The 19723-nt window shown below is 41.6% G+C and overlaps 2 protein-coding genes across 2 annotated transcripts in view; both read right to left on the bottom strand.

Annotated features, from left to right (window-relative positions):
- LOC306834411 (thyrotropin-releasing hormone receptor-like) overlaps positions 1-19723 on the bottom strand; it is a 168313-nt gene that overhangs the window by 116911 nt on the left and 31679 nt on the right. The window lies entirely within an intron of this gene.
- Positions 94-19487, bottom strand: spats2 (spermatogenesis associated serine rich 2). The gene is made up of 13 exons (XM_079359013.1): positions 19332-19487; positions 15721-15996; positions 14549-14628; positions 12719-12827; positions 12085-12134; positions 11637-11859; positions 10707-10886; positions 10468-10603; positions 8730-8788; positions 6491-6600; positions 6146-6248; positions 4163-4311; positions 94-4075 (listed from the first exon to the last, which is right to left on the bottom strand). The coding sequence occupies exons 2-13, from the start codon at positions 15743-15745 to the stop codon at positions 3824-3826; spliced, it is 1476 nt and encodes a 491-aa protein (XP_079215139.1). The 5' UTR covers positions 15746-15996; positions 19332-19487; the 3' UTR covers positions 94-3823.

Below are 19723 nucleotides of genomic sequence, written 5' to 3'. Positions count from 1 at the left end.
TTCTCACTGATCTCTAAACATCACTTTCTGTAAAGACATGTTAATTCATCCTCAGTTAATTGGCTGATAGCAGCTTAAAAGGAAACAAACACATTCAATATTGCAAACTGTTTATTTGTAGTAAATGAAAAGTGTGCAATTCAGTGAGTGGGGGGGAGGGGGGGGAGAGAAAAGGGGTGTTTGGGACGGTTGATGTCTTTGGTCCATATTCTGGTGGAGGGGATGTTGAAGAATCAGTGGGAGACAAGAAAAGGCACTTTAGTTGACAGTTTGTCTCAGAAAGGTCGTATTGAGGGAAAGTACACAGAGATTACTGAAACAATGAACAAACTAAATGTTTAACTTCCATTATGCCTAATATGAATATCACATACAAAATGCCCCATGTGAGCACAAAATTATAAAGCTACATTATGTATATACAGTAAGGAATCAAATAAAAGTGGGTTGGGAATGAGAAGCAGAAACGAAGATGTGTTGAATGTATCCCCTTTGGAACATCTTTACAAGTTGAAAGAAGAAGAGAAAAGAAAAAGGCAACACATTAAACAGGATGAAATAATTTCTTTGGCGATAAACTAAAAATTCCTACAGTTTGGAATGTAAAACAAAAGTAAAAGGTGAATAAAGTGAAACAAACAAACTCTCTTCAGAGTCTTGACAAGTCCAACATCCGAGATATGTTGGAATAAAAAGCTAATTTGTTTTTATGATCTGCTGCTTGGAAACTGTAGCCCACTATCACCAAGCAGAGAACTGTGTGAGGGAAATAGTTTGGTACAATATCTGCCGATGCCAGTCAATAAAAGTCTTTGTGATGTTATAGCTTAGGAGAACACCTTGTATAAAGACTTATGGGAATAATCAGTTTTGGAAATACACTTTTATGCTCTCTGGTAGAGACTTAGCTAAGTAGAGAGGGAGGCTAACAAGCAGCTGCTAGCTTCGATTTTAGCATAAAGGTCAAAAGTAGGGAGAAACAGGTCGCATAAAAACTCACTAATTAACATGTAAACGCGTTTATTCTGAAATGCACACGTGCTCCCAAGTGTAAACAGTAAATCGGTATTTCACAAAGTGGTGAAGTGATGACTGGACCCTACGACGAGCAGTTGCCTGGCAACCAATTGGGAACATACCATTTTGTAAATGTCTTAAGAAACGAGAGTAAATGTTTTAGTGAGAGCTTTTGGTGCGGGGTTGCTACCACATGAAAAACTGTTTCCTTGTTAAACTTTGGATAAATCTTAAAACGTCAAAACAAATGTGAGCCACCTTGGCTGTGCGCTGTTTTTTTTTGTTTTTTTTATTATCAGGAGTGGGCAGTTTATTAAACATACTGTTTAAAAAAAAAATCCCCATAAAATAATATTTTCCCCATACTTTAAATTAAGCTCACATTCATCTCTTCAATTTATCACCCAAATTAGTTTCTTGTGCCGTGCCTTTTCCTTATTGAAGTGGCCAAAGCAGTAATATGTTAATTGGCTGGGTGTTATTCACCTGACAGCCACAAGGGGAAACAATGAGCACATTCTTCACTTGACAACATACTTCAATAAGCAACACCAAAAAAAAGTAAGTTTCTCATAAGAGTAAAAAGGCAGAGGTGTATTTCCAAAAGTGTTTATCTATACTTTAAAGTCAAAGGTTATATGTGTATGTGTCATTACAGCACATATTCAAAGATAGTAAACAATAGGGGACCCCTTTTTCTTTCTATTCAAAAACATAATGACTGGGGTACTTTTTTTTTTTTTTTTAAAGCTCAAATCAGAAGAATCGCCCTATGATCATAACTACGAGAAGAAAAAAAAAAAAGAAGAAGAGGGGGTGGAGAGCCAGATAATATTATAAATTCATGTTTAACAAAAGTCTGCTCAAGGGAAGACAACGCATTTTGTAGATGCAGCAATAATGTTACAACCAGTTTCACACCACAGCCTGGCAGCTCAACAAACTGTATGTACATAACTACAAGAAGACAAGGAGTCATCAGGGCTCTCTTTCCCTAAATACAAGCTCTGAAAGAGATCACCAATGAGGCGCTCACCAGCGTTTAGTTACAAGCTGGAAAGAGACAAACGGCCATGATGCATCTACTTGGCAGCCATAGAGAAAAAGATTTGAGAAATCACTAAAAACCTTCCTATTCATTCATCAGCTGGATCAGTTTTACTTTCACATACAGGGTACAGTGAGAATAAAAAAAAGAGGAAGAAACGACCTTGCATCTTATTCTCATGTATTTATAAACTGCGCGTCTGCTCTACAAGTACCATCTGATTAGCAAGCCATCGTAATGCAGACATCCACGCTTCAAGAAAGGCAAATGTGAAGTCTCTGTGACTAAAGGCAAGCACGTCAGAAATATGCCGTTCATGTGCATATAACAAAACGCAAAGAACCAACGATGTGAGTGGAAGAAAATCCAGAGAATGTCAAGACACAGCATGTGGACAGTTTTTCTTTGTTGCGAGTTTGAACATACAGAACATTATTCTACAAAAAGGTAATGAGCCCTCTCTTCGTTATAAAAGAACGGACAGCGAGCCGAGGACAACAGCACACACGATAACCCTGCTGGCCTTCGGGAGGCCGATTCATCCCCGACTTAGAAGTGTTTCAAGAAGTAGCGCCACATTTATTTGCTTATTAACTTTCTAGGTAGTTAATTTGAGACGACTGATATCACTCTTATGTTTGCAGCATAAACAAGAAGCTATAACTGACAGCTGGTAAGCTCACCACAAATGAGTCTGCAGATAGCTGTGCTCCGCCCGTCCACTAAACCACAACTTGTTTTGTGTGTGTTAAAGCTGCAGTGTAAAAACTAGAGCAGAGCTAATTCACGTGCGTGATACGATACATTCATCTACATCTTTGAATCTTTTTTTAATGATTTACAACATCCATGACATCAAATCCTGCTCCAAATGAACCACAGACTGTTAGATAAGAGGCTCGTAGGCCGAGTAAGGATGACCAGCTGCAGGCTACAGCTTCAAATCGAGCGTACGCAAATAAGAGTGGTAACAAATGACCCTTTAAGAAAAGGAAAGAAAAATCCCAAATTCCCCTCTATTCCTATCGAACTTGAACACTTCTAAGTCCTTTGAGCATCGACAAGTTCCCACAGTTTGTAGCAGCCATACGAAAAGCTCTGCATTACAGTTTGATATGTTTCTCTTTTTTTTCATTTTAGCCTACAAAGACGAACAGATAGTCTGTAGTGTTGATTGCATGTCTACTCTCCTAATGACAGAAATGCCCTGTTAATGCTAGAACTACTTTTGCGCTTTCACTTCACTTTCCACGGTGAAGGCATTGAAATGCTTCGAGGAGACAAAATGAAAAGAAACATATATCTGAGGTGCAAAGTCAGAGAGCTGACACAAGCCGCAGCAAAAAATAGAAATAGTACTAAGAGCTCGACTATAGTGCACAAGTTGTTACAGGTAGTCCTGTCATCTCTGTCCAAATGAATGCCAGAGGACTGACTCTAGCATAGCAATGAGATCTCTCAAGGGGCGCCTAAATATAGAAGCTGTTACCTTAAACAGAAAGAGAAATGCAGAAGCAGGAGCGATTATAGAGCAGTGAGAGCTTTTCAAGTTTGAGGAATGAATGGATTGATGCAGAGAGGTGGCACTATAGCTCATCTGACAGAAATATGTAAACTTGTATTCTATTCTTCATCGAAAGGAGTTAGTAGAGGGGGGGGGGGGGGGGGGGGGGGAGGATCGTGTAGGGTGTGGGGGAGAGGAGAGGAGAGTGCGAGAGGAAAGTCGACGGGTTTGATTGAGAACGAGGGTTTCCAATGTCAAGGGCAGGGCGTCCGCGGAGGCCTCTGGGGCAGCCCGTTATGAGAGGGTCGGTCTTGGTTGTAGGAGGATGAGGAGGAGCGCGGAGGGCCTCTCGAGTTGTTAGAGTGAGTTGAAGAAGCGTCGCCGTCGCCATGGTAGCGGTGGTTCCCACGACTGGCATTCCTGTTGTGGTAGGAGCCGCCGTTATACCGCTGCCCGCCCGAGTGATAGCCTTGTCCCTGGAAAGTGCGCCTGTTGCCTTGGAAAATCTGAGAGGGGAGTAACGAGGAATTATCTACATCGTGAACAAAGTGAAGTTCATGTTACGGCTTCTGCGAGGAGGTTCACCAGCTGACCTGTTTGTTTGGTGGAGGGCGGTGTTCAGTGGGCGCGCTTTGGGTCACAGCAGCAGGAGGAGGCGTTTCTAGCAGGCCTGGGCTGGTGACTGAAGAGGACGTCGAGCTACAACGGGAGCGATTTGAGTAGCCTGTCCGAGGATGGTAGACTGTGAAAAAACAAAACAAGTTCAATCACTAACAGTGCAAGCTGCCACTACATGATGAAGGAGTGTGACTAAAAGAGGGGCTGTGGGTCTTTAAGTTTCCATCAAATCATACGTCCTGTATTCGTTATTAAACATGTCACCCTGTCCGTCAGTGGTTCTATTAATCATATCTCGTCAGAGGGCGGTGTATACTTATTTTACATCCAACAAAGTACTTTGATTTAACATGCTGACTTAATTCTATAATTGGTACATTAGAGAGGAAGTACAACACAAGCAAGGATGTAGAAAAAAAGGAAGCAAACGATCAGCTTCTAGTCTGATTGGACACACAGGTGCTGACAGGCAGCGCAGGACATTTACTGCACGTCTCATGAGCTCTAACCAGGAAAGAAAACCTCTTAAAAGTCATCGTTAATTAATGAATTATCGTGTAGCTACGGACCTAGCAGCTAGTTAGCCGGATAGCATTCCAGGTTTGCAAAGCTTCCCTCCCTACCCGAGGAGGTTTAACAAACTGGATCATCGAACCTTAACCAGCGTCTTCATGTTGCTGATTACAGATGCAATCTTCTTTATCTATCACTTGTGTGTTAAAGGCAGAGCAGCCACATGAAAAGACAAACACCAGCTTACAGTGATGATCACTTCTCATCACACGCTAAACAAGCAGAGTCACTAGCCAGGTTTGTTGCAGAGTTCACAGTCGCACAGATGGGCTTAGCAGCAACCTTCAGAGGCATTGGCTGCTCGAAACACAAATCAATAACAACAAGTCCCTCCCTCTCATTCTGCTTATACAGGAAACGGGTCACTATGGGAAATCAAAAAGAAACCCTGGCAGATTTCTTTCTGGAGCTTTAAAGCCGTGAGATGTATTTGTGTTAAATATTTCCACGTGCCGCTGAGAGAAGCTGTGAGGCGATTACATCCTTCCACTGCTTGTCTGTTTGATCTGATCTCAAAACGCATCTCATGACATGATTCACAGGGCGTTGTTCAAACCATCTACAAAGTGATAAGGTACAGTCTGAGACGGATTGTGTAACGTGAGTCTAATAAAAGGTTGGCCCACTGCGTCGTGCACTGAGCTTAGACAGACTCTTAAGTTTGCAGAGAGGAGAAACAGACTGAGCTGCAGACAGCTTGAAGACGTACAGAAATCCCTTTTCATTTCAGATATTAGTTGGCTCCATCTATAGGGGATTTTTATAGTCCTACTTTATGAAACAGATCCCCGCGTGAGCGAGTAATATGAAGTCGAAAACACAGTTCTGGTCGTTTGATTAAAATGGGAGCTCAAGAATATGCAGGGCGCTAAAACCATTCTGTGGAAAATGCTAAGTGTTAGCATAGTAAAAAGTATTGTACATGTTGAAGTATAGTGTGCTATAGTTTACTCTTTGATTTGGTTTTCTCCTCTAAAGTTGACAGGAATACGTTTATATAACAGTCATGTTAAGTCTGACTAAGATGTAGGATGGTTGAGGGTAAAAAAGAAGAACAAACGTCTTTTGTTCTTTTCAGTTCAGCTTTTCAACTCTGATAACGAGGCATTTTAATGGATTTAGAGAGAAAGCGTCTTAGCCACTCTCTGTGAACTCCCAGTCTGCTGACAAACTGCTGCCGCTGATAAAATCCTTCAAAAACTGAAAAGCTGATAGGCTTGTGTTTGTGTTTCGTGATTGGTGGTGGGGAAGATGTTTTTATAATTTATAATAAAGATAGAGGAGGAAGGGAGTTTATTTTTAGAAATGTCACCAGAGAACTTTAAAAAAAAAAAAAAAAAAAAGGGAGACAGAAGAGATTGAAAAAAAAAAAAAGGACTCTGTACCTGATCCAAACCCAACGATGCTCGCCTTCAGCGGCTCAAGATCAAACGTGAATCTTACAGCTTTTCCGAGGTCCTCGTCATATTTACGCTCGCTCACAAAGTGCTGTCAAAAGAAAAGACATTAAACATCAGCATGCTCCATACAGCAGCAGGTAGATGTAGATGTGCTCCTATATTTATCACCTCTGGACAACAACTCTTCAGCAATAAACACTTTGAACTTGCATTCAGCTGTGGTTCAGAAATGAACCCCCGCTTCATGTTCTCAGCTGCAGTGTGCGACGCGTCGAGCGTTAAGAGACAGACGCACAAGGCCAAAGCCGAGCCGCGGTGTTGTTACTGTACCTTGATGTCTGCACGTAGCTCAGTCAGCTGTTCCTCAGACATGGAACCGGACTGATCCGTCAGCCGCCTGAGCTCCTCCGCTTTCTTCTGCCGGGCGTCTAAATTCATCACTGAAACATACAGAAGATCATCGCTAACAGACATGCAGGAGAACACGCCAAGAATAAGGACTTTATTATCAATGAAGCCATCAATACATTCAGACAGATTTGGTCCATTTAATGGATTCTTTATTAAGTCAATAAGTCTCTTTTACACACTGGACACTATGAGATGTAAGATGACGTCTCTCAACAGGAAGTTTGAGGGTTCGATCCCCAGCTACATGTCTGATGTGCCCATGGGCCAGACACTTAACCTCGAATTGCTCGCGAGTCACAGCTTCATCAGTGGCGTAATCATGTAAACCATTCATACACGACGCAGTGTGCCATCCGTGTGTGAATGTGTCGGTGTGACCTGCGGTGTAGAAAGCAGTCAAATGTCATCTTGTGTTTGAACAACAGTCAGCGATAAAAGCAGGACGATTAGATAATCCTCACAGCTGAGACGCTGGAACTGAAGTTGATTTTGTGTTTTGCTTTTAAAGTGACTCATATGATGAATTTATGATAATAAAAAAAAAGAAGAAGAAAAGAATCAATTACACTTTGCTGATAATTCATCAACTAATCATATCCGCCTTAGTGCTACACTCCCTGGAATCCCAAATGCTTCCCGTGCCTCTAACTTTCGTTTTCCTGTCAGAGCTCGGCTGCGCTCTTTTGAAATGACAAAGTTCAAAGTGCGTCTGACTCACTGAGCATCCAAAGGTAAACAAGGGACGGAGATAAAGTGGCTTCCCAATCAAGATGTTCTGTACATGTAACTGAAACTGAAGTGTCATCACACACTTTTTCTTCTTCATATTTCAACTCGGTGCCCTGGATTCAGGACCTCAAACTCAGGTATTCATTTACTCCAGCTCCACTGGAGGGAACAGATCTCTGCTGTTTGTCCTGTCTGCTGATGCTCTCAACATGTCTGATGTTTTTTGTATTTGATGCTGAAAATCCGGCAAAAGAGAAACTTAAAGAAAGTGGATGTTTTTGGATGCTGAAGGACTGACACCAGATGAGCGTCGCACCATTTAACAAACATACACAGCACTAATGTGAAGCTGATGAGTTGACGAACAGAATGTAAATTACTGAATGACTGAACATCGTGTGCTGCAAGCTTGTCGATGGGAGGATTTGCGGTCCCCGTCTGTGAGGGTAAAATATTAAAGGAACATCTTCTGGTTTTGGACGGTTGCCTCGTTTAAAAAAAAATAAAAAAATTTGGCTTCAGGAAATTGTGAACACACGCACTTCTTTTCACCGCTTCATGCTCTTTTAGAGATCAAACTGAAGCCTGAAAAACAGCCACAGACTTATCGATGAGAGGGGACAGAGTGAATCCATCTGTTAATCAATGCTAATCTTATTGACCGATAACTTGTCCCGTTTTTTTCCCCATCAAAGTGGAATTAAAATCCTGGTTCCAGTTGCTTCACTGTTGGGATATAAAAATAAAAGTTTTAACAGACATAATAAAGAACATTTTAATGTCTTGTTGAAGATTAAAGTCAGTCAGCTGAAGCTCTACACTCAGGATCTTTAAACAAAGGACTGTACCGAAGAACACTACCTGCCTTCAGAGCCGTACGTCACACGTTTCCCGCCGAGGGGGTTCGGAGAGGACTTTTAGCAGAAAACACATTTATGGGAAACCTGTCTTTTGTGAAGCCGAAGAAACACTCGCATTTCTTGCTTTGCTCTCTATTCCCCACACACCTCACATAAAGACAGCATTGAGTCTCCCCTGACACCTGACACTATTCACTTCTTTTTCCAGGCCTGGAACACAGCGCGCTGCGCACCGAGAGGGCAGAATGAAGAGCGAGAGAATGGCCTACTTGTACAACTATGCAGGTCTTGCTCTGTCATGTTACACATACGTACACAGAGGTATGCTCCAGGTATACCTGAGCCCTCGGGCCCACTGCTGCATTTTTGAAGAAACTGGGGCTCGCTGTTCCATAGAAAATCTCTTTTACTACCTCTCTCCGGAAGGGATTTAGGTCAGACGCCCTGGAGTCAGGTGATCATATTATGTGAAGGATACTACCAGCTCCTGGTCCGTGTGTTGGAGGAAGGCTTTTATTGCTTTATTTTTTTTAGTTCACGCTACCAAACTTGAAAATACTGGTACTTACTTGACTCTGCTTTCACTTTGTCCATTTCCCCGAGTAGGGTCACTTCTCTGTCCATTAAACTGGAAAGAAGAGAAGACAAAAAGAGGGAAGGGGGGGGGAGGTCATTTTTCTTTGCTCACTTCAAGTTCAGAGGAAATGTTGTGAGCGCTGACTTTGCACCGAGATTAAGAATCAATTCCAATAACATTAAACAAAGAGGCACACTCGGAGCAGAAAATACAGCAGAGTCACAGAATGACTATGCAAAACAGTAAACAATACTACAGCAGACACTTTGCATGATCCAACACTTAGCTCATGCACTCTGGTGAATATTTATCCAACATGGCGTGGTGGAAAGTGAGGAACACACAGCGTTATTAAAGAGTTATTAACAAGTGGATGCTGCTTCCTGCATGAGACACAGTCACTGCATGATCTCTTCTTTTCCACGTCGTCACTTTAAAAACAGAGTATTTAAAAAAAAAAAAAAAAGATGTTTCCTGCTTTAACACTTGGAGTAAAGCTGAGTCACAAACCTCCCATAACAGTCAAACACACGTCTCTCAGTCAACCTTTGCATTCTTCTCTCTCCAGCTACTTTAAAGAATCTGGAAAATCGGACTTGAACACAAACTCTGTCCTCTCTCTCTCTCTCTGCCTCGATGACAGGATGAATGGATCTGGTTTAATGGATCTGATTTCCCCTCGTGGGATTAATAAAGTGTAAATTAACCCTTTAATCATCCATATACATCGTCTACAGAGCGCCCTGCGAGGCTTTAGCACAGCTAGCATTCAACTTCTCCATCACACCATCGTCCTGCTGACTGCTCGGGCCTCCATCACTGCTGAGCGGCTAAAAAAAAAGTCAATCTTAAGTCAGCTTGTGAAGTTTGTGATCTAATCAGGATGAACTCTGACCCCTGCACTCTGCTTGTTGCGAGGTATAACTAATATGCACATTACCTCCTGCTGACAGCTTAAAGTCGAAATAAACACAATGACACATTTGTTTTATTTTCTTATTATTTTTTACTCCATAGTTTTCAAACTGCACTACATCTTAGAGTTCAAAAGCTCTCTAATAGTTTGTCATCATTCAGAGGCTCTGTGACATCTACACATGTAACAGTCACTTTCCCATTATGCAAAGTGGCGTAACAGTGTCATCAAGTAGGACAAAGGTAAGAAAAACGCACTTTGACTTAGTGCAGTATGACATAAAAAAAAAAGCAATAACACCACGACCGACTCAGTAAACAAAACTAAGGCAGAAGGACAACATTACAAATCACAACCTGCAATAAGGAAGTGTCTCTGTTGAATACAGCAAAGACCTTAATCAATGAATTTATGTGTACAGTGGAGTAATAAGCTCTGAAATTCACAGACAGACTTTGACTGTGAAAACACATTCAGTAACTGTTCATGTTTGTTTTAAAAGTATTTCCTGGGACTAAAACGTTTAAACCACGACTGTCCTGAGATTTCTGCTGGAGTAACAGTCTGTAGTCCTCAGAGAGTAAAGATAGTCATTTCCCCACGTGCAGTAAAGACCTTTAAGAAGTCGAACTATCAAACTGCAACACTATATAGTTCCTGAAAGGATCACTTCCTGTAGTGAAAAAGTCCTTAAAGGAGTTTAAAATACTCCCTTAAAATACTTCTAATTTGTCAACGTGAGATTCGAGTACAGCCAAGGGAAGAGGCGTGTTGTTTTTTTGTTTTTTGTTATAAACCGATGATATTTACTCACCAGCTCTGAAGATCAGCAAACGTCTGCTTCATTCTCTTAATGGACGAGTCCATCTCCTCTTTGACCACCATCCTGTAGCGAGTCAGCGAGGCAGTGCATCTCTGCAGGTCCTTCACAGAGCGGTCAATGTTTGGAGCTGAGGGACGCACACAGGGAGAAGCCGGATTTTTCAGAAGACGTGTCTTGGTAATTAACCCAAAAATCATTATTTTGAACGTTAATAGTTAAAGGTCTCTAACCCATCTTCTTGACTCCTGATGATCCTTGCTCATCAGAGGTCAGTGCTAATGAGGAACTCGATGACTGTGAATTTGATCCTGCCCTGTGTCGGTTCTTGTTGACTCTGGGACCATGGTGATTCCTCACCACTTGGGGTAAGGCAGGACTCGGGGCACTACCAACACTCTCTGCTTCTGGACCTTTGAGAAGGTAAACAACAAGCAAATAAGGAGGTCTGTAAACCAACGTTCCTTAAACAAGACATATAATACGGTAAGGAAGAGTCAGCTAGTTATTTGGATAATTAAGTCTTTAAGATTCCCCAAGATAAAATACAGTAAGACTTCCTCAGTATGTTTACATGCACTTCCAAAAGATGATTCATTGTGTTACTCTGAATGAAAGGGGACTTTCAAAAAGCATGTTAACACGTTAGTACGACAAAGTGGAATTTCTTGAGGTCGGACTGACACATTTAGTAAATGTGGTTGGGAATCCAATGAGTCTACACGCATGTCCATTAACTGGATCCAAACTGGCCAAGGTGTTGTGCACGAGCGGTACCGATTCTGAGCCGGGCTTTCGCCTAGAAGTTGAAGCACGTGAAAGCGTGAGAAAGCAGAAAGTGCATTGCTCTCTGCCTTAAGATATCTACATAAACTAACGATGTAGTGTGCATCGAATCTGTGCAAAAAGCAAAAGAGTTCAGTGTGTGAAATGTTTTTCACTGTTCCATAAACGTTCAGTTTGAACTGCGAGGAGGATCCAATAGTAGAGGGGGCATATCGGACATCCAATGTAAATAATGTGCGCCCGTATCCTGAGACATGGTAGTCTAATTAAATGACCTACTTTGCATGTAAACGGCCATACAGAGCTTTGTTCATTGATCCCGGCAGACTTCAAACTTCTCTTTTGTGGCCTCCATCATGTACATGAGCTGTGCTTACCGGTGGTTTCGGATGTAGCCAGTTCAGAGTCCAGCTCGGCGGCATCCAGGGAGGCAGAGTCCAACTGTTCACTCAATGAATCAATTGAATCTCCGTCCATCACTGATCCGTTGGCATGAAAGCCGTTCATCTCATCTTTGCTCTCCACGGGCGACTCGGGCTCAGGTGGAGCCGGCTCTGCTGTGGCCTCCACCTGAGGCTTGGGCTTCTTTTTCTTCTTGGGCTGGACATGGAGATATCAATGTCAAACCTCTTTGTTTAAATTCCTTTTGTCCACAATCTCTAAACTTTTTAGAGCACTGACTCGGAACAAATCAGTTTACAAAGTTTAAAAAAAAAGAAAAAGCTTTGATTTAAGCCAAAGCTAAATGGTTTAACACTGTACACTTTTAAATACCTCCGTTTACTCAACATGCAGGTATTCAATGTTCTGTGTTCCTGTTCTCACCTTCTTTTTACCGGTGACATTCCACTCCTTCAGGATCTCGACTGCACTTCCTGTAGCGTCAAACAAACAGTGATGACGTACAGTACAGAGACACTTGACAGGATACAAAAAGTGTCCTAACAAGCCGTCAGAAAATGTGAGTGGCCTCAGGCAGCGTTTAGACAGCGCTTCAAAAAAAGGAACAAAGAAGAGTGACGTGCAGGGACTACCTCCTGTTTCTAAATTTAAACCTTGTAAAGACTATAGGAGTTATGCAAATAACGTTCAGACATCTGAATGCAAAGCATGGCATGAAGTCTTTTCACTTTTTTTTTTTTTTTTTTAAAGGTTCACACAGGAAATGTGAACTTAATGGCAGGACAAGACATGTAAGTAAAATGCAGCACACAGGTCAGTCAGTGCTGTCACGCTCTCCTGGACTAGATTAATTGTGGCGTGTATCTGAGGTGTGCCAACTTACTCAAACATCCTCTATGCTTTCTTTGTTCTTCCCTTTATGTGGCCAGCATCACTTTCTTTGAGCCATGATTAATCTTAAATATGTCATACTACTAGTTCTATGGGTCATTATTTAAATACAGGCGCTTATGACTTTAAAAGAAGGCTCTAAGGCCCAACAATGATATCCTCATACCTTCTAAGAACGCTTGGACGGCCTTGTCCACACTGTTCTCAAAGTGCTGTAACACCAACACGATCTCATTGTTACTTTTGTTGGGGACGACTGCCCTGACGGCGCTGATCTGTCAAACAAAAACAAGAGGAACAGGGTTCAACATCGTGTCAAACAGCATCACAGGTGACTCAACGTTCACAGGACATTCTCAACACTAATGAACATTCAACTCAAGGGCAGAAACCTTTATTGTGGTTCAAATCTGTATTCCACAAATGCAGAAACAATTTAAGGATTAGTTTCCATCTTTCAGAATTACGTAAAGAGGTTGTTTTTTTTTCTTTAAGCCTCTGGAGTAGCACAGTCTGCTCCTCTTACTACACGAGCACGGTCGTTCATTCATTCATTAAAGCCAACGTGAGGCCCTGAGGAACTACAGCTTAGATTTCCAGTCTCAGCCTTGCAAACTAATAATGAAAGCTCACGAGAAGGCCTAGTCCAATCCTAACAGAATAAGTGCAGAGGATGTTAGTTCACTGTATTTTGGCTACCTTTGATACTCTGCAGTGTACGTGTGAATATGTGGCAGAGTGACACTGATACTGCTTTGAGGAAATGCTCGGTGAGCAGGAGAGCGGCTTACTCCCTCCGTATGTAAACACTGAAGGACTCACAGCTTCCCCTGTTGACATTTACTATGAACGCTGACGTGACGTCAAGCAGGTGGAAACCTCCTGTGTTGAAAGATGAGGCCAATGAATGAGAGCAAAAAAAAGCTTCCACAAGTGTCCACTTGCTGCCGTGTCCAAAAACCGCCCATTTCCAAAATGACCGAAAGTTTGGTTTGGAGTCAGCAACCCCACGATGGTGAGCGCCGTCATGGGGCTCCATGACACGGCTAAGAATAGATTCACGTATGCAAACATACAACTCAAGAAGAAATCAAACAATCTGAAGAGGTTTATACAAACCTAATGATGGAGTTATTTTTTTTTTAAACAGTATTTAAAGCACACATTACTGCCAAGATCAGAAACATTATTCAGCAGTTTGATAACTTACACTTAGTACATGCTGGAAGCTTTAATGCTAAAACATGAGTCACTAGTACTGGACTAACATCCAATCATTTAGAAAGTGAACCCATTCAAAATAACATTTGTCCACAGTATTTACAGTCTTACATTGAACCTCTCAGAAGAAGTTTTGGGTTTGGACTTTTTCCAACCTCAAAACGCTGTTTGAAGACTTGAACTTTGTTTTTTTATGATTCAAAAGTCAAACTTGTAATGATTTATTTAAAAAACAAAAACAAAGAAGAGGACGATGAATAGATCATGAAATGTAAGCTTGCAGCCTAAAGCTCACATAATATCTTCAATAAAACCATAAACCATGAGGACAAAATGAAACCAGTGACAACATGTGCAGTCTAATTTAAAGCTCCTTTTTATGTATTAACAGTTTCAAAACGTTCACGTTTGAGGCGTTGTATAAATTAAGCACCTCAAGCAAAGACTCTTGATATAGGCAGTGACAGTTACAGACACTGGTGCATTATTGCACGTAAAGGCAGAGATAAGATAGTCGTGTGGCTCGTGCTCTGATAACTTGCCCTCTTGTGTTTTCTGTTGCCAAAACAGGGCAACTGCAGTTCAGGGCCCAGACGTAATGGAACTGAAGGTCAATGCTCAGGAAGAAATCCAGCAGCACAGCGTGGAAACGTTTCACTCAGTGAGCCCTTGATATCACACACATGTTGTGGTTTTAGGTGTCAAACAGAAGCCTTCAGGAGGAAGCTGCAGGCTCTCAGCACCAGTCATGTGCAGCAGGTGTAACATGTCTTACCTTCTCCTTCATCCTCTCAGCTGTTCCTCCCTGGGACATCGCCATCTTTGAGCGAGTGTCAAACACGACTCCGGACGTATCTGGAACAAAAAAACCCCCCGTCAAAATCTGAACTTCTTTATCGGTTGGGGGCAGGTATTGAATCACTTTTGCAAAACCACTGTAGCACATCATTTGCAAATCAAAACGAGCCACAGACATCTGCAGGGAGATTTCCTGGAAAGACTCGTCAGCCACGTGTACGCATCAACATCACATCGTGAAGCCTTTGACCTCCTCCTGATGCGAAAAAGCCGACGACTTGAATAAAAGCACCGCTGTACAACCAACAGCCTGTCATCACATCCGTGTCTGAACAGTCGAGTATGAGCATCTCGTTTATCAGTGAAGGCTTTAAAAGACCTGAGGGTTTCTGTTCTCAGAGCGAACAGCTGAGTGAGAGGGAGCAGAGTCCAGTGTGAACCTGCAGCCTTTAAAAAGACAAGACGGGGGAAAAAAAGAAATATGGCTCCCTTGTAAAAGTTGTTTTCCTTGTCAGTGAAAGTAGGTTAATGTCACTGTAAATGTCCACAACGATTCCCTGAATAACGACTCCCTTCAAAGCAATCCCATCTGTTAGACTCCACTCAAAGCTTTACAATTAGTCCATTGTAATAAGGAAAAAAACAAGAAGGAGGCGTACGCTTACCTGTTCAATCATTTAACAACATGTTTTTAAACTAATATTGGATGTTTAATTAATGTGAAACTTAAATAAATAGCCCGGGCTTTTATTGACTTCAGTGACTCATGAAACGTCCCTGCCTTTATTTGAGACGGGCCTCCACACGAGACGGGCCTTTAGCTGTTTTCAAACTAAACTTGTGCAAAGCAAAGACTGTAACGTTATAGATTTAAACCAAACAGAACATTAAACTGTGTTTAGAATTCAATTATGCAAATACACAAGAAATAATGATGGTTTTCCATAGAGCACGGCCGGTATGCAGTCTGGCATTTTTCCATCTTTCTTGGACAGATGTTGAAGTCATTACATTATTTATTTCAACACTAAACGCGTCAGGGCCTCTACTCTACAAAATAAAAGAGACATGATTTCATCTGTCAAAACGTGGTGCCATGCTGGCCCTTACATTGAGATGGGCTTGGATTTAAATGAAGTAAACACATACCCCTCTGGCTGTTCTTCTTTGCCATGTTGTCACACTGAAGTGTCCAGGAAACACTGCGTCGTATTCTTCTTCACGTGGTTTTAACCCTTCAAACAGGTCAAAGCTGGTGTTTGAAAAAGGCCTCCTCCTTTGGTTACTTTCACTTTGAGAAAAGACGCCAGCGGGGCTTTTAACTATCTGGCAGGAAGGTTGGAAGAATGAGGCTCAGATCACGTCTTCACCATTTAGGCTTGGATTCAGGATTTCCTCCCGTTTCTCCACTCAGTTGATCCAAATCTGGGAGGGGGGGGGGGGGATAACTGTGTTAACATAACCAGACACTGAACATGGTTTAAGACGTGGAAAACAAACATCTGCATTGAAACAAACTGTTTCCATGTTGTATGCTGCAGAATGCTCTGCCACCAAATCTCTTCAGTCCGATCAGAAAATAATGTGAATATAAATCAAGTGAAATCTGTTTCCTCTGGCTATGAATTATAAATGAAAAACAGATTTCTGTAAGTTATTGTCTGTCTGGCAGAACGTTCTGGAAAACAAATGTGCAGCTGATATTGTACTTGGCAGAAACACCGAGTTTAGTTTTGGAGGAAGAAAAGTAAGACAGAGAATACAGACGCACATCTTAAAAGAATAATTCCCCGTCCTCTCTTCCTGGCAGGAGGGCGACTGATAAAAATGCTGTGAGGGAAAAACAGCAGAATGTCAACAATGCCTTTGTGCTCCGGGCTTTTTTGGATGACTGTGCATCCAGGATTTTTTTTTTCCAAAGACATGATTGAGAACTTCGGCAAGTATTTGGGATTTTCTCCTCCCGCCAAACTTTGGACTAATTGCGCCAACGGCTGTTGTGGTGACATCACCGAGCACGGATTAGCTTTTCACGTTCGAATCTGTAACCGTCGTCTCAACTGCAACAGAGAAAAGCCGACAGTCATGCTGATGTAGAAGAGGTGCGTTGTTTTTTTTTTTTAAAGCTTATTACAAGGCTGGTGATTTCATCGGTGTTTTCACTGTTCGACCATCACGGGAGGGAAGAGTGCAAATACTTCACAGAAGTGCGCTCGTAACTTTAGTATGTTTTTTTTTTTTGTTTAAACCTTGACGTTTAATCAATCCGCTCATATTAGCGTATCCAGTGAATATCTGTATCGGCTCATTTTTATCTCCGATACACGTCCATATTACCAGATGTGTTCGCCAGTCAAACAGCATTTTATCACTATATAACAGTGACAGCTCTTTGTGGCTGTCACCAGCAGAGCGTGTTAGGACACACGCGTCGTCACTCTCCAGAGTGTCAAGCTGTGATGCACGTACACGCACAGTTTCACTTGAGTGATCATCTTCTGCTGAGTATATTAAAAATGTTTGATATACATGTTGATGTTTTCCTCTTTCTAATAGTCGGTTCAAACTTGGCACGTTATTAAACGTAATGTACTAAAGGCGAGATAAAATGTGTGACATTGAACGCTACATTTTGAACATACAGCACATTTAGAGATAGGGAGGTGGCACATAGATTATTTCTTGGTGTATCCGTTGGTGCAGTTCATGCTTGACTGATGAAAACTGAGCAGAAGTTTCACAAAGAAACAGAAAAGAGAGACCCCCCCCCAGAGACGTCTCATAAAAGCAACGTCCGTGTCCAACAGGGAGAAGTTAAAGCAACGTGGATGAAAATGAACCTGCCAACAGATGACGTCAGAGCTGATTCAGAGTGCAAGACTCCCCTCTCATCCAACTGAGCAGACTGAAGAGTTCAAAACTGGACAGTGAAAAATGTAAGTTCTGGTGACATGTTTGGACTTTTTAAGTCATTTGAAGCCAGAAATGTAAAAAGGCACCAGAATTGTCTTTAAGTCTGCAATGTTTTTTTTTAGTTTTTTTTTTACAACACCTCAATAAAAGGATTGTTTCAATGTCTTCATTTGAAGCCAAAGAAAGTTACATCTGTGAGTTTTCTAAAATAATCTGGGTGTATTTGAAAACAAGTCATTCCCCTGCTGAGTAATCCTGATGCCTCAAGCTCTCTATGGATACTGCTATAACTGAGTCAGCTTCAGTTATGACCCTTCAAGTCTTAAAAATGTGTCAACAGGGCCTTCAGTAATCTTTGCTGCTTTTTAATGGCCAGCAGCTGTTCTCCTCTTCTAAGTTTCTCTTTCAGAGTCTTTTCTCCAGAAAGGGAAACTTAAAGGCTGTACAAACCCCACACCCTCCTGAGCAGGACTCAGGCATGCCACGGTCCAGGTTCCACCACACCTTCTGTCGACGTCAAACTCACACAAGCACAAAAAGCAACATGTAACAGGGCAATCACGCAAACACGAGGAGGATGCATTCATGTTGATCAAGAGGGATGGTGCTTGAATCGGCAAGAGACAGCCAGGTGCACTTGAGTTGAGTGACGCAACGAGGAAGAAGTGCAAAGTCAGCGGAACTTAAATAACGCTGCTAAGTTTTTTTCTTAGAATGTGAAGAAGTCGAGAGCTTAAAAATAACGTGGTTACGTGTGACGCGTGAAGTGGAAACTGCCAGATTTGTTTCTGTCACAGCAACAGATGAAGTCAACAGGCCGCAGGTCATTTTTAGACACTTTTCTGCACAGCTCCAAAATGACAGATTTTGAGTTTATGACGTTAACATGCGTGACTCTACGAGTTCAAGACGAGAGACGTTCATATTTCAAACTAAACTGTTTCAAATACAGTGAAAACAAGCTTATCGGACTGGGATTGTGCCAATTTTATTCAGCAATTTCATCCAGCAACGTTTGGCTCTATCTTAGATAACTACGTAATTCAAATGCATGCATCCATTGACATAAAAAAACCCCTCATTATTATTAGTTCTAATGTAAGATTAGTTGCCTCTGAAACTGGATAGGATCTCCGACAGGCTCTGGCCCTTTAGAGTCACAATGGGCTCCTAGGGGTCAAGAGGTCATCAAATAGCAGACTGTGTTAAAGCTGCACTGTGTAGATATGCGAGTGAGCAGAGAAAGTTGGAAAAATTAAACAGCTCTATGCCATAATTTTCTCATCTAAAGACAAAAACTTCATTTTAAAAAAAAAGGAAGAAACAAAATGTGTCCTGTAACACTGTCAGTGCATCTCTAATGGTTGCTCTCCAAACCTTGTGAATTCATCATGACTTCATTTTAAATACTCACTCTCACAACTTTTAATCAGGACCTTTAGATTTATTTCTTTCTTTCTTGCACAACTTGGTCTTTTTTGTTGGTTTTGAAAGCGCCACATAAATAAAGGCTGAAGTCCGGAGGGCTACGTTTGGTTTAGTTAGCCTGCTAACATTTTGTAATTAGCTTTGTAACACTAAGCGTCACTGAGCAGGAGAATCTGAGCTATTAAATTATAAAAAAAAGATGAGTGAACAGGACAGAAAGCAGCCTGAAGTGTAAAAGCTTCTTTAGTGATGCACCTTTGAATGCAGCCTTAGCTAGCTAGCTTTATTATTCACTGGTCTGTTGTAAGGTTAGGCATTATTTAGACACTCATTTAAAGAGCTACGTTCACATTAAAGCGTCACATTTAGGAGTAATGATTGTCTCTGCATGCTAAAGGTTTAACTAAATAAACACGTACTTGTTGTCGGAGAGAAAAACTGCACAGTAGATTCTGGTAACGGGTTGCCGCAGCTCCTCTCGCCAGCCGTCTTCACTGCCAAGTCGTCTGCTGTCTGTGGGCAATATTTTCCTAGACAAGACTCCTTCGGGGTTGCCAGGTTGGACTCAAACAACCCCCTCTTTTGAACACATTGTGTGCACAGAGGCGGACAACATTTGTTCTCTTCCACCAGAAGTCTTTATTATAGGGTTTATTGTATAAACCTATCTATCTATTTTTTTAAAGTATTTGAATATTCTTTCACTATCATGTTTGTGTGCATATCTTTCCCGTTAACTTAAAAGATACCAATCACTTTGTTATGCTATTGGTCCGTGGCCCAAAATGTTATTTTTTTTAATAAAATTTTA

The sequence above is a fragment of the Symphodus melops genome, assembly GCF_947650265.1.
Source record: "Symphodus melops genome assembly, chromosome: 13".
NCBI classification, from domain to species: domain Eukaryota; kingdom Metazoa; phylum Chordata; class Actinopteri; order Labriformes; family Labridae; genus Symphodus; species Symphodus melops.
The sequence above is the reverse complement of the archived record's forward strand: the minus strand, read 5'-3'. Positions and strand labels throughout refer to the sequence as shown.

Bases quoted from the DNA above. Each gene is read 5' to 3' on its own strand.
- spats2 (XM_079359013.1), bottom strand. From the start codon at position 15,745: ATGGCAAAGAAGAACAGCCAGAGGG. The intron at 6,601-8,729 runs GTAAGTACCAGT...TGTATGTTTCAG, and splicing joins CAAAGTGAAAGCAGAGTCAA to TGATGAATTTAGACGCCCGG. The intron at 4,076-4,162 runs GTCAGCTGGTGA...CTCCCCTCTCAG, and splicing joins GCCCTCCACCAAACAAACAG to ATTTTCCAAGGCAACAGGCG.